Source organism: Camellia sinensis, chromosome 9 (assembly GCF_055761805.1).
Source record: "Camellia sinensis isolate YWXY chromosome 9, ASM5576180v1, whole genome shotgun sequence".
In the NCBI taxonomy this organism is placed as follows: Eukaryota; Viridiplantae; Streptophyta; class Magnoliopsida; order Ericales; family Theaceae; genus Camellia; species Camellia sinensis.
The window spans coordinates 196620482-196636260 of record NC_138969.1 but is presented as its reverse complement, the minus strand read 5'-3'; the positions used below and the strand labels follow the sequence as shown (position 1 = coordinate 196636260).

Below are 15779 nucleotides of genomic sequence, written 5' to 3'. Positions count from 1 at the left end.
AGCTATGTATGGTTTGATTTTTAGAATTTTTTTTAAATTAAAAATTAATTTGGTTAAGAAATAAGAAATAAAAAATAAAAAAAAATAATTTTCATAATTTTTTATTTCTTAACCAAATTAATTTTTAATTTAAAAAAAATTCTAAAAATCAAACCATACATAGTCTTAGAATTTTTGATAAATAATTTTTTATATTGATAACTTATTTAATTATTTGTTAATTTTACGACATTTTTACCATCTGAGACCTGTTTGGTAACCATTTTCATTTTCAGTTTTCAATTTATATTTACAAAAATTTAAAAAACTATCATAAAAACTTGTTTGATAATTTTTTGGATTTATAAATGGTTGTCTCAGTTTGTAAATTTGAGAAAAAAAAAATATATTCAAAAAATGAGTTTACGTTGATTTTTAAACAAAATTTTAAAAATTTTACTAACAATTTTTTTTCCAATTAATTTTTTTTCTAACTAATATTAACCGAGTGGGTAATTGATAATATTACTTTAAACCTTAGAGAGATGATTGTAATTTTCAAAATGTGAGACATGTTAATATAATTTATCTAATAAAGGTAAAATTGATATTTAAAAAACTTAAAAAAATTAAAAAAAAATTTGTAATAAAACTTTAAATTTACCTTAAGACAAAAACAATAACACAATGGCCTCAATAGCACGCAAACTCGACGATTATGTCCCCTCCGATTCCGACTTCTCATCGGACTCCGCTAGGATGAGGAAAGACGAACCGAATTCCGCCGCCGCCGTTTCCATCTTCTCCACCAATCAGATCACTCCACCGATTGAAACTAGGGTTTCGGATGCTCGATCGGCTTCTTGCTCTTCTTTGTCCCATTTCCTCTCGATTCGATCACTCTCCGGTCTTCAATTATTCGTCAGAACATTCTCTCAAGGTAATAATACCCTAGTTATTCACGCGAATTCTGAGGATACTGTGAAATACATACACGATCGCATCGAGGAGATTACGGGAATTCCCGTGATCGAACAGAGGTTGATTTATCGGGGGAAGCAGCTTCAGTGGGAACAATCTTTGGCAGAGTGTTCGATTCAGAACGATGCTGGGCTTCAATTAGTGGGTCGTGTGCGAAGTACCCCTCATCCCAAAGCTTGGCAAGTGATGGATGAGATGGTTTCTTTGATTTTTCGGCTTTGTAAAGGCGAAAACACGCCTTCTGCCAAGTCGGCCAAGTCGAGGCTATCGGAGTTCTTGACCATGACGCCGAGGAACGACAATGAAGCTGCTTACGGCCATCTTCAGATATTTTTATCTTCTTGCGCTCCAGCGGCTTTGGTTATGCTCTACATGTCGCCCTGTGAAGGTAACAAGGAGTGTGGTGATGAATCGATTCGGCAATTTGTTGATTCTAGCCGAAATGTGTTGCCAAAAGCTATACACGCTCTGTGTGCACCTATAGTGTTAGAATTTTGCAAGTTGCTTGGTAGAGCAGTTCATGACGACCCTTTGTATTCATTGTGTAGAAGTAGTCTTGGGTCAATGGTGGAATATATTGGCTCTGGGTTGGGTTCGAAAAGCAGTGATAATAGTAAGGCATTGGTTGTAGTTCAAGAGGTTTTTCAATTTGTTAGAGATCTTGCAGCTAGGTTGTCTAATGATCTAGTGTTGAGTATCGAATCGCCAACGAATGTGGGGCCATTGTCGAGTGATGTCCGTGATTTCACGGCGTTCTTGCACCCACTACGAACTGCAATTATGGAGCAAGTGGGTTTTGGGGGTCCAATCTCAATGCCATTTTCTGAGGGTGATCATAATCTTCCCTTTTATGATGAAGAGAAGTTTCTTTATGGTATATTTACTGATTTATTTGGAAAAATGGAACAGTGTCTTCAGAAAATGGAGGAGTGCTTGGCTACGAAAGAGAAAAGGGAAGGTGAGCAAATTCCTCAAGGATGGGACCAGTATCTTGCTATTTTGAAGGAATTGAATATTATCTCTAAACTTTATCAAGGTGCTGAAGAACAATTCTTGACAAAATTGAGGCAGCGAAAGGTTTCTGTTTGTTATCTTATCATCAGATTCGCTAAGCCGAGTGACGATCATAAATGGCTCCTTGAGCACAAGGATGTGACAAATTTTGAATCTAGGAGGCATCTGGCAATGATGATGCTTCATGAAGTGAAGGATGAGTATGAGGAGCTTCATGAGATGCTCATTGACAGGTCACAGTTGTTGTCAGAATCGTTCCAGTACATTGCACGTGCAGAACCTGAGGCATAGCGTGCTGGTTTATTTATGGAGTTTAAAAATGAGGAAGCTACAGGGCCTGGTGTATTGCGGGAGTGGTTCTTTATGGTATGCCAGGCAGTTTTCAATCCACAGAATGCCCTTTATGTAGCTTGCCCAAATGATTGTAGAAGATTTTTCCCGAATCCTGGTATGTGCCGGCTGTCTTTCATGCATGGTTTTTTTAAACTACATTTGATTTGTTTGTTATGCCTTTTTGCTCATTGATAAATGTCTATTCTTGAGATTGTTTCCAGGTTGAAATGATCACGAATCCCTATGTTGCATTGATATGTTGTTGTTTCTTGAACCTGTAATAAGCATGGATTGTAGGATTTTGTGTATATTTGAAACTACATTTTGTAAATATGACATTATATTTAAGTAGTTTAATGTACTTGGGCATAACTTTATAAAGAATACAGTAGTGTTCATCAGAAATAGAAGTTAGAGATTGCTTCATATTATGAGCTATGATGTATTTTTGGCTTCCAGCCTTGCAAAGCTTGTGTGATTACATATTTCATGTTAAATGGTAGATCTTAGTCAATGGCGTGGGAACAATGAGGGTATTCTGATTTTTTTTGATAACTAAATATATAAAAATGAGGCATCATATACATCGAAAATCATATTTAAAAACATCTACAAAATCCAATTGTGTAAATAAAAAAGTTGACATGTAATTCATAATGTATTTTATTTTGTTGCATGAAGTGAGAGGATAAAGACTGTAAATAATATAAATGGAACACCTAGGGATGTAATTTAAATATTTGATGTGCAAAATACTTATCAGAGAAAGTTATATTGTGTATATGGTTGGTATCTTCATGTTGTCATTATTTGATTGAATAATAGTCTTCACTTTGCTTTCTTTTCTTTTATTTATTGTCATGTGCTGCCAACGAGTATTCCTTCTCCAAGCCCTGTGGATAGGGACATTTTCTTATCTTTTGAGTAAGGGATTTGGCTAGAAATTGAAAAAAAAAAAAACAAAAAACAAAAACAAAGACCAAATTATTTGCTTGATGACTTAATCTTTGCAATAGATGCATCTTTCTTTTATGAATCGAACTGTAATGTATGCCAAGGAGAAAAAACAAGCAAAGTTTAGTTTGGATTTTGTTAGTTCTCAACTAAGCAAAGATCTTTCACTAGCTATTTGACATCAAGGTACACTATTATCATTCCTTCAAGTATATATTGATTGCAATTCTTAAACCCCAGTCTGTATCTACCCTACTCTACCATATGAGCACAACAAATGAGGCTGGATAGTTTTTTCTCTTTTTCACCTTGCTTCCTTGTTTTGAACTTTCAATGAAAACTAATGACTCCTTTGGTAGGAGAGAAAAAAACGAGACAAGGAAATGATGAACTTTTATAATTCCTTCACCCCAAGCATTTGGTTTATTTGTGAAAAGAGAACAAAGGTGATCTTGAAGGAAATAATTGAATATTTTATTTTTTTACTTGTGTTTACCTTACTCTTAAACAATCCGAAACTTGTGGGGATAAAATTGTTTCTGAATTAAGGTTAGTGTACATGTTAACACTGTGTACCTGCACCTTGTTATAAAAAATGTCCTACCTGTGTAGGAAGCTCCCACTTACAACAGGGTCTGGCTGGCTGGCTGGCTGACTGAGGGATAGTATAGTAGGCAGCTAGCATGTCAAATTTTTTTAATTATTATTTTTTGTTGTGTCTAGCCGTGCCTTAAAAACTTTTTGTTTTTTTTAAAATAATTTTGAAAAGTTGATTTGAGGTCAAAGAAAAATATATGAAAATTTATATTCCTATACATAGCAAATATATGAAAATTTGTTCACTCATACATTGATGACTCTCATATCTTCGTGCTCTAAAAATTGATATTCCTATACATAGTAAATAAAATTATATAAAAGTAATCTATATTGTGTTTTGTTATATCCCTATTGTGTCCATATTATAATTTTTTTGAAGTCGTTGCATCCTATGCACATACTTGTGTTTGTGCTTGTGCTCGTGTCTGTGTCTGTGTCCGTGTTTGTGCTTCATAGGTAGGCAGGCAACCTTACCCCCACTTTTTTTCAGGGAGGCTGGTTTTCATGACTCGAACTGTCTTACTCTTCCCTTTCCTCTTCGGTTCTCTTTTCTGTTAGTGTACCAATGAATAGGAACTTTGACTCTGATGAACCACCCCAACAACCCCTCCTACCCTAGCTGATATCTTCCATCACAAATGCATTCGCTGTCTTAATTTAGCCCTTGATAGGCTTAAAAACTTGCTTTCAATGAAGTAATGAGAACACACTATGAATTGTTTGGGGTTTTATTACATTCATTATTTACCTTCTCTGAATTGTTTGAGCATATGTTGTTCATTCATTATTCATATTTCCTGTTCTCTGTCTCTCTCTCACACACACACAAACACACACTCTTTAATTTATAGCACACCACCATTGTCATTGCAACATTCAAAGCTGAAGATTGCTTGTAAATCATATCTTAGACAACACATTTATGCACATTCAACACCAATCTTATCAATTTAGGGGTTTGGTCTGTGTACAAAAGTAGTAACAGCAGTTCTATATGTTGTGTTTATTTGCAGCGTCCGAGGTAGATCCTTTGCACCTTGAATATTTTAGCTTCTCTGGCAGGGTAATTGCCCTAGCGTTGATGCATAAGGTGCAAGTTGGCATTGTCTTTGATCGTGTGTTGTGTTTTTCTTGCAATTGGCTGGAAAGGATGTTTCTTTGGAAGATATTCATGATGCAGATCCATGCTTGTACAACAGTTGCAAGAAAATCTTGGAAATGGATGCTGAGATGTTGGATTCTGATGCACTGGTTCTAACATTTGTGCGAGAAGAGTTAGGATCCGGGGAAATTGTGGAGCTTTGCGCTGGTGGTAAAAGCATTTCGGTGAATAGTAGGAATAGGGAGGATTATGTTGATCTTCTTATTCGGCATCATTTTGTCACATCTATCTCTGAGCAGGTAGCCCATTTTGCTAAAGGGTTTTCTGATATGCTTTGCCAACCATTGCTCCATAAGTTCTTTTTCTGAAGTTTGGAGCTTGAAGATCTTGATCGGATGCTGCATGGGAGTGAAAGTGCTGTTTCAGTGGAGGACTAGAAGGCACATACTGCATATAATGGGTACAGAGAAACTGATCCACAGATACTCTCGTTCTGGAAGGTATGTGCCTGCATGATTCTGGTTTTACTAAATCTTTAATGTTTTACTTATGGAGCGTGTTCAACTTTTTTTTTTCCCTTCTTTTTTGTTTTTGTTTATTTTGTTTTTCATTTTCTCTGAAGTAATCAAAACATATTACATTTGTTTCTTCATTTATACATATATTGGTTGCTTTTTCTCTATGCTGGAAGGGGGGTGGGATGTGGGGGGAGGGAGCATGCATGGGGTTACTTTATGAATAATTCTTTATTAGCCGATGAAACATTGTGTCAGTGACATAACGGAAATATGCATGATATGAGGGAAATAAGGAGAGAAAGAAAAGACAAAGAGTTACAATTTAAGACCAAAGGAAAATGTCGCAATGATGGGAGTAATGCTTTAATTTCCAATTTCATTTGTCAAGTTGAGATTGTCTGAAACATCCTTTTTGCTTTTGTATTCCTTATATAATCTCTTCTAATCCTTTTTATATTCATTACCAAAAATATTATAATTGTATTTCTTACTAAAACCAATAACTAATAAGGTTTACAACATGGGCACCTGATGTTGTGAGCACCTGATGTTCTGAGTAAGTGCTCATACAGATTGTATAAACCCTCTGAGTGATGAACGAGTGTTTGTATGCACCTAAATGAAAGAACACAGGACACATTGAAAGCTGCTGTTTGTGGCATCAAATTAATAAATCATGCCCTAGCTTTTGGAGGATGTAACTGAATCATCATTCTATCTTGAAATGAGAATACAGGATGCCAGTTTTGGATTTATGTGTTATTTGCAGTGTCTAGTGAGGTTAGGAGTGAATTAATACAATGTGTACAAATAAACAAACTGAAGCTAGGGGAGGTGGACTGTGGAAATTTACCTAGGGAACAAGAGGTTTATTGAGGAATTTGAAGAGCTTTATGTTAATTTTTAGACAAGGCATGCGATATGTCCATAGATATATGACATTGGACTTTCAGAAGAGGAAACAGCTGCAAACAGTGATACTGACATAATTAAGACATGTAAACAACCTGATGAGGGTGAGTTAATTTCTTTTAACAGTGGCTTACATCAATGTCCAACATTAAGCTCTTTTATCTTCTTGCCTTAGTTATGGTGCCTGATAATATTAGTTTTTAATTGTGAAATCAAGGTAAGATTAAATGCTAGGTTATCATTGTGTAGAGAAGCTTTAGAATTAAGAGATAAATAAAAAATATACGATAGCCAACAGACCTCTGAAGAGTGCCCATTTTTCTTTGTGTAATATGTAGTACACAGGTGGAGAGTTGGTAAGGATATTGGCCAAATCATATTAGCGAGATAGATGAAGCAAATCAAGTGCTGCTTGGAATGTGTTTATTAGGTACAAGTCATACTAAACAGATGTGAGGCTGGTCTGCTTTGTGGGATAAAATTTTCTGTGGTTAAAAGCTATGTTTCATGGAATTAGATATGAGTGGCAGATGTCCTAAATCTTAAGATACAAGGATATATATCCAAAAGGTAGGTACAAGTATGTGAACATTAATATATTGTATAGTGTATAATACTATGGCGTATTTAGGGGACAAGTGAGATTTCTATGTTCCATCCACGTCAAATGTGAGTTTTTTCTTCTTCAAACATCATAAAAAAATTGGAAGATTGACGTCTCTAATTTGGTACAGGGGTTGGACACATCCCATACACTTATCCTAATCATATCCGATACGCTAAAGGGAACAGAGAAGTCCATGTAACACTAATTAAAAGACTTGTTGAGGGAATTAGTGTATTAAGATGGAAAATGTTGAGACATCCATGGCAAAAGAAGAGAAGACAGAACTTAGAAACAAATTCTTTAGTAAGAAGAAGATATTCTGCATCTCCCTGACACCATGAAATCTCTACAAGTGTGTTATAAATCTAGTATGTTTGAAGTAGTGTGAAGCTAATGTTTGAAGCAAGATCATTTTACATAGATTTGACATTTGTATGTAAAATGAGATGTGGACAACATGTTATCATTCTTTAGTAGGGGCAACAATTATGTGCATTAGTACTTTTGAGACTGGGAATTCAGTGCTTCTATTATAGGCCTCAATATGGAGACTTAGATCTTTAGAATTCTATGTTTGTTTGGTTTGATTTTTCAAAAACTGTTTCTAGATGAGTTTTCGTTTATTTTTAGTGATTTTTTTTTATATATATATTTTAATCGATTCTTTTTATTTTTTAGTTGCACCTAATCAAATGCATATAAAAAGTAAAACAAATTGACTAAAATATTAAACAAAATAAATAAAAATTGATGAAAATCTGAGTAAAAATCTGTGTGCATTTTTGTTTGGGTTTCTATTTATTTTTAGTGAATTTTTTTCCCTTCATATTTTAGTTACTCTTTTTTACTTTTTAGATGTATCTAATCTTGATGTATTTGCAAAATAAAAAAATTTGATTAACATATGAAAAAAATTCAATAATGTTAAAATTTATCACCTACTTCACCCACTTGAACCTACTCCACTAAACCTAACCCACTACACCCACTTAAACCTACTCCACTAAACCTAACCCACTACACCCACTTAAACCTACTCCACTAAACCTAACCCACTACACCACTACCACCTCACCTACTCCACTAAACCTAACCCACTACACCACTACCACCTCCTCTCCACCTACTACTCCACCTACTACATACCTACCTCCTTTAAATCTTCTATATATAGGACTCATTGTAAACACAAAATACAACAATCAATAATACAATCAATATCTATACAATTCTCTATTTCTCTTTATACATTAAATTTTTCTACATGGTATCAGAGCAGGTTTAGAACCTAGTATTTTCGCTTCCCCGGCGGGCGGCAACCTCACCTTAGCCGCCCGCCGGACCTCAACCTATTCCGCTGTCATCTCTATCAATACATATAGCTTCCAGTTCGCCGCCACCAGAGGCGACTTCTCTACATACAAAGATCAACCACCTTCTCAACCTTTTAGTTCTACTACTGTGACCCTCTCTATGATGGTTTTGGTGTCTCTGCAATGTGGGCTGTTCTTACTATTGTTGTTGTCTTTGACTTCTCTGTGGGTGCAACACTTGGAAGGGGTGTAAATAGGGGTTTTGTAACACTGCTTGCTAGTACTCTTGGCGTTGGAGCTCATCGAATTGCTAGTTTTTCTGGAGAAATATGTGAGCCCATACTACTTGGGCTTTTTCGTCTTCATACTAGCTGCAGTAGTGACATTCATAAGATTTTTTCCAAGAATGAAAGCAAGATACGATTATGGACTGCTGATATTTATATTAACATTCTGTTTAATATCAGTATCTGGTTATAGAGATGATGAGGTGTTAGAGATGGCCCACAGGAGGCTATCCACCATACTCATCGGTGGTGCCAGCGCTGTGATTGTGTGTGTATGCATTTGTCCATATGTGGTGCTGGTGTTGTCAAGGGCTTCCAGCCATCTATCTATCAGGCAAATAATGGTGGGGCCAATTTTGTGGCACATGGTTAGAACCTTTTCAGAGGACTACAATGATTTGAATGTTGAGCCTTCGTTTGGAGAGACCAATCTCGACTTTGAAGGCAGAGAGAGGAGCACTAAGGAAAGCACACCCATTCTTCTTTTATTTATTTAATCACACTCACCAAGTTTGTTTCACTCTCATTATCACATCCATACACACCGGTATCATGTTGTCTTCAACTTTCTTTTATTTATCATTTTAAAATACACCCTTATCATGTTGTTCCCCACCTTCTTTACTTTATATATATATATATATATCTCTTTTTATTATATTCTATTACTCAAACTCTCCTCCATTTGATTTTAAAATCACTTATTTTTTATTTATTTTTTCCAAATCACTTTTCCTCCTTTTTACATACCCCCACTTTATTTTTGAAACAATCACCCTGATATTTTTCATATAATCCATCTATACATATTTTTTTTATCTATTTTCTTTCTCCCTTGTTTTCTTTCATTTTATTTTTATTTTTTCAACACAACACTCCCAAAAAAAAAAAAAAAAAAAAAAAAAAAAAAAACATTTTACAAACTTGTCATTTCTTCATGCCGGGGATCAACCCCGATCAGCATTTTACACCAAAAAAAAAAACAAAACAAAAAAAAAAAAAAAAAAAAAAAAACACACACACACACAAAACAACTACATCCACAGGCGGGATTTTGCTTCTCTACTCTGCTGCGGGTCGCTTTTTCTTGCCTCCGTCCTGGGCGGCCCTTGCCGGTGCTGCCTCTGTGTTTCCCGCACCCACTCCACTGGGCACGATCACTACTCCCTGCTTCTCCACTGCAGCATATGGCGGACCTCCAAATCGGAACATAACGGTGACCTTCCGCTTCAGTTCCTTATTTTCCGCCTTTAGCACACTTATCTCTGCTCGCGCATCCTTATACATGCGTTGGAGCAGAGCCAGTTGGACGTTTAACTGCTGCACCTCATTTGTCCTACTCTGCAGCCGGTGCGACAAGTTTGTGACCGCAGTCATGGTTTCCACACATGACTTCAAAGTATACTGATTCGCCTCAATATCTGATTGCGCTGCCATTCTTTGCTCCACAGACCGCATAGGAAAGGTCAACGGAGCAAACTCAGGGGCGTTTGGTTGAGGTTCAAGGGCAACCGCACCGGTTATCTCTCTTGTGGACTCGTTGAGGTCGGGAAAGAGAGTAAGCAGACCACGGGAAGAAGAGGCCATGTTCTGGGTAGCTGGACGGGAAGAAGAGGCCATGTTTTTGGGTTGCTAAGTGTTTCAGAGAAGCAGCGATTACCGATTGGTACTGTCAGACAAGGTTGGTTACAGAGTGTTTCAAGATTTGCAGCTCTTCGAGACAAGCTCTCTGAGAATGCAGAGGTTTCAACTGGTTTGTTATGCTTCCAAGCCTCAGCCTCCGCTTCGGTTTATAAAGACCCTGACGAAGAGGCCGACACGCGTTCTGTCGGTCACGTGCATCGCCGCGTGTCTGGCGCGCCTTTTGATGGCTCGCCGCTCGATGATTTCTGTCGGGCACATCTTTTGATAAAGTGGGCGCGCCTTTTGAGGGCGCGACTTTTGCGGGCTCGATATATATATCTACATGTATATCTTTTGGGCAGCCTATATACACACTCATACAGTGTCTTCTACATCGGTCCGACATGACCCTATAAACTGTCCCGACATTAATTCCGGTTAGCTCCTTTATGGGTCCGACAAGACTCTGTAAACTGTCCCGACATAGATTCCGGTTAGTTTCTACAAGGGTCTGACAAGACTCTGTAAACTGTCCCGACATAGATTCCGGTTAGTTTCTACAAGGGTCCGACAAGACTCTGTAAACTGTCCCGACATTGATTCCGGTTAGTTTCTACAAGGGTCCGACAAGACTCTGTAAACTGTCCCGACATTGATTCCGGTTAGTTTCTACAAGGGTCCAGCAAGACTCCGTAAACTGTCACAACAACTGTCACCACATTGTCTGCTACAACGGTCCGACATGACCCCATAAACTGTCTTCTACAACGGTCCGACATGACCCCATAAACTGTCTTCTACAGCGGTCTGACACCGCCATCCAGTGTCCTCTACACCATTATGACACCACCATACAGTGTCCTCTACAACGTTATGACACCACCATCCAGTGTCTTCACCAATGGTCTGACACGACCATACAGTGTCACCTATCCTCTTTTATTTTTATGTATTTTCTTGTTTTGTAACTCTCTCCAAACTCAAGTTGGCTAGTTCCTATCCCTCTTGAGTTTGCGGGGGGCTGTTAAAATTTATCACCTACTTCACCCACTTGAACCTACTCCACTAAACCTAACCCACTACACCCACTTAAACCCACTCCACTAAACCTAACCCACTACACCACTACCACCTCACCTACTCCACTAAACCTAACCCACTACACCACTACCACCTCCTCTCCACCTACTACTCCACCTACTACATACCTGCCTCCTTTAAATCTTCTATATATAGGACTCATTGTAAACACAAAATACAACAATCAATAATACAATCAATATCTATACAATTCTCTATTTCTCTTTATACATTAAATTTTTCTACAAATAAAGACAAACGAAAATCCGTTTAAAAATAGTTTATGAGAATTGTAACCAAACAAAGCCTATGGGTAAAATATACAGACGCCTGTTGAGATTTGAAGAAAATATAGCAAGCTTCGCAGTTTTGGCATCATTACACTGCCCTCCATTTGGTAAGGCAAAAGAAATCAGAGCTAATACATATAATGTGAAAAGACAAGGATAAACAAAGAAAAATATACATTTCAACATAAAAAATATGACATTATTTTTCCATTCACATGATTAGCAAATTATTGATGAAAAGGGAGTTCAGTGTTGTGTTATGTGAATTAAAACCTAAAGAAAACCCTATGTTACTATGTCAAAATAGTGGGGCTTACAATATTTTCTTCAAACTTCAGGAGAGGCCAATGTAATTTACCCTTTTATTATTTTGGAATTAGTATTTGTTCTTTTCTTTGTTTGTTTTGGATGAGAAAGGAGTCTTTTGTTAGTCAACTCTATCGTGCAGTTTATAGGAGATTCGTTTATTCCTTTTGATATAGTCTTTGATTTTTTCCTTTTTTATAGGGTTCACCTCCTTCAACGTGGTGCTTGGTTAATAATGCTTCTTATCCAAAAGAGAAAAAAGGAAAAAAGAAGAGATTGCATGGATTACAATTTAAGTAAATTTTGTATAAATGAATATCATAAGAGGTTAGTTTTGGGTATAAAGCAGATTCGGAAGGTGTAAACGTGCTAGATTAATTTGAGTAATAGAAACTTGAGGAAGAGTTTATCTCAAAATGTGTAGTATGGGAAGGATGTCGAAGTATTAGTAGAATCTGTGTACCTTCTTCTTCATTGTTCCGTGGCTAGTGATTTATTTGTTCAATTTTTGGTTAGGTAGGAGTTATTTTTGTATCAGTGTAGCATCATGTTGAGGCATGGAGTGCCAATTGTTCTATTTCAAGTAATAGAAACTTGAGAAAGAACTTTTTTTAAATGTGAAGAATGGGATGTCAAAGTATTAGAAGAATCTGTGTATCTTCTTTTTCATTGTCCGGTGGCTAGTCATTTGTTGAATCTGATTGTTCACTTTTTAGTTTGGTAGGAGTTGTTTTTGTTTCAGTTTAGGATCTTATTGAGGCATGGAGTGCCAATTATGCTAAAATATGGGTGAGGAACTTGGTAGGCATTTGCTTTATGTATTCTATGGATAGCGTGGACAGAGCGGAATAGAAGATCTTTTGATACTCTTGAACTCCCTATTATTAGCCTGAAAGGATCGTTGCTCTTTTCTTCCTAAAATGTTCTTTGCTCCTTTCTTTGGTTTTTTTGGGCTACGGGCCAAGTGTCTTTTTTTTCTTCGACTCTTTTGTGCAGATTATAGGGGATTTGTTTATGCCTTTTGATAGATAGCTTACAGCTTTTTGTTTTTTTAAAAGGGTTAGCCCTCTTCAACATGGTGCTCAGTTAATAATACTCTTTACTTATAAATAAAAAAACATAAACAAAAACAAAAACAAAAGATTGCATGGATTAGGGCTGTTCATGGGACCAGACCACTTGAAATATTTGACCGACCTAGGGATGGCAATTTGAACCCTGCTCGACGGGGACCCGGCCCGACGGGGACCCGACCCTCCGTCCCCGATAAGAATGGTTTTTTCCCGAAAAATACCCCTGACGGGCCGGGGATGGTATTAAAAAATAAATCCCTGGTGACATTCGGGCCGGGGACGGTGATATATATTTCATTCCCGGCCCGCCCCGGCCCCGGCCCCGCCCCGGTCAGCCCCCCGATTTATATATATATTATATATATGTTACACTCTCTGACAACACGCTCTATCTCACACTCTCTATTATATTTATATATTATATTATATTTATATATTATATTAAATATATTTCAACCCCTGTTTGTTGAATAACTCAGCAGCAGAAGCTCTATCTCACTCACACTCTCTTCTCTTCTCTCACTCTCTCTCTTCTCTTCTCTTCTCTTCACACAGACAGACGCAGGAGCCTCCTCCAAGCCGCCACCTCCTCCTCCTCCTCCTCCTCCTTCTCCAGGCCACTACAGCCTCCTCCTCCGTCGCCATGGCAGATCTAATGGAGTGTAGCACATCGTCGATCTTCATCGCCAATCTCCTTCGCCGATCTCCACCGCCGCCCTCCTCCGTCGATATCCTCCTCCGCCGCCCTCATCAGCTCAGATCTGTAAGATCTGTTATTCTTTTTTTTATTTGTTATTGATTTTTTGATCTGATGATCTGTAATTTTTTTTTTTTATCTGTTGATGATCTGTAAATTTTTTTTTTTTTTGATCTGTTATTTTTTTTGTTGATCTATGTTGATGATGTTGAATGTTGAAATAGAGTTGATGGTGTTGAATGTTGAAACAGATCTGTTTTTTTTTATGATCTGTTATTCTTTTTTTTTTTTTTTTTTATCTGTTGATGGTGTTGAATGTTGAAACAGAGTTGGATCGGGGACTTTTCGGGGTCGGGGAAACCCGATCCCCGTTGGGGACGGGGATGGGGACTGTGACAGGTTCCCCGTCGGGGATCGGGGCCGGGGACGGGGAAGTTTTGGCCATCGGGGATCGGGGACAGGGAGGGTGGTCCCCGGCCCCGTTGCCATTCCTAGACCGACCCGACCCAAAATTGAAAGCTACAGATGGTTTTTTAGAATGTGCGGTCGGCAGTGGGCCTTTCACTATTTATAAATCTGGGTGATGTGGATGTGGTCATTTGAAAATTGTGAAACCAACTCGACTGAATATTTGAATTAAAGCATCTCATCCACTTATGTGTTACCCTATAGTTTGCTTGAGATATCATACAACCGGACCACCTTATCACAGTCGGTTTACATTTATTTCTAATGGTTCTCTCTCAGTTTTGTTCTTGTCATCTTCAAGATTTACAGATCAAATCTACATCCTTCAACAACCACTACCAACAACAGAGTACGCCAGAAATTTTGACACCTCCAAAACCCTAGAATCTGCACCCAAATCTTCCTCTCACCCGATGAAGAGCCTTACTCGATTTGCTTTAATTTTTTAAAAATTGTTTTTAGACGATTTTTTAAAGTGAACTATTTTCATATTTTAGGCCATTTTTATTTATTTGTTTATTTTTAGATGCACCTAATCTAAATTATTCTAAAAAGTAAAAAAATGTTGATTAAAATATGAAAAAAGAATCTAAACCAAAAGTAAACCCCAGGCTGTGTTTGGTGTGGAGTTTTAATTATGATTCCACACTATATTTGGAGCTATGTGTTTGGATAGAGCTTTCAAAATACATTTTCACACCACTTTTGAAAACACTTTTTAGGCGGGATTTGAATTTTGAAATTTCGCCTACCTGGACGTCTGGCCGGTTGACCAAAACAGTGTTTGTTTGTTTGTTTGTTTTTTTTTTTTTTGGCAATTGCCTCCTATTATTTTTTTTTTATATTTTAAATAAAAAATATTTTTTGAATTTTTTAAAATTTTTTATGAGTTTTTAATAGAATTTTGAGTTGTGTGTTTGGTTATGAGTTGTAAATTTTTGAATCAAATATTATATGTAACAGAACTAACTGACAGAACTATCTAACACATGCTTGAACTACTGATATATCGCACATTTTATGTGCTTGAGATTAAGTCAATATGTATGGAGTTGTGGCATGCGTATGCTATTTGATGTGGTTTAAGCTAACGTGTATAAGGAAGTCTTGTATGTTACTTGTATATCTTGTCATACATATATACCAGAGAACATAAAATTTTCACATGGTTATTTGTTTTATCAACTTAGCCACCACCATCGTCAGCGTCTTCATCGTGGTGGTAGTTGTTTTATTTGGGTTTCTTGTTGGTTTGAATTTGATATTCTCCACAATTTCTGGTGTTAGTTTTTTGCAGAGTATAACTCAAAGCTGCTGGAGTCTACCAATTACATTACCAAGTGACAAGCTGTCAAGGTAGGATGAAAGTTTGAAAATATGTAAATAATTAAAAAATAAATAAATAATAGACATCTCAATATCTGATCCTCGGGAATGCAATTTTGTCTCTAGAATTGTATCCTTTATGGATGATAGGTATTTGAATGGTATGAAGATGTGTCATTTTCTCGTTTTTTTGCTGGTGTACAAATGTAGGCTACCTTCTCCTTATTCATGAATCATGTCATATTTTGCATAATATTGGCTTATTGTAACAATACATGTGTTTTATATGATAGCATGAACTTCTTGATTTTGTTTA

At 36.9% G+C, this 15779-nt stretch overlaps 1 protein-coding gene across 1 annotated transcript; it reads left to right on the top strand.

Moving 5' to 3' along the window:
* Window positions 1-663: 663 nt before the first annotated feature.
* LOC114295561 (E3 ubiquitin-protein ligase UPL5) lies at window positions 664-13935 on the top strand. The gene is given in 4 exon segments (XM_082888365.1): window positions 664-2422; window positions 4875-4981; window positions 4984-5463; window positions 13528-13935. Coding segments are annotated over 4 exon segments (2454 nt in total). The 5' UTR covers window positions 664-666; the 3' UTR covers window positions 13639-13935.
* Window positions 13936-15779: the final 1844 nt, after the last annotated feature.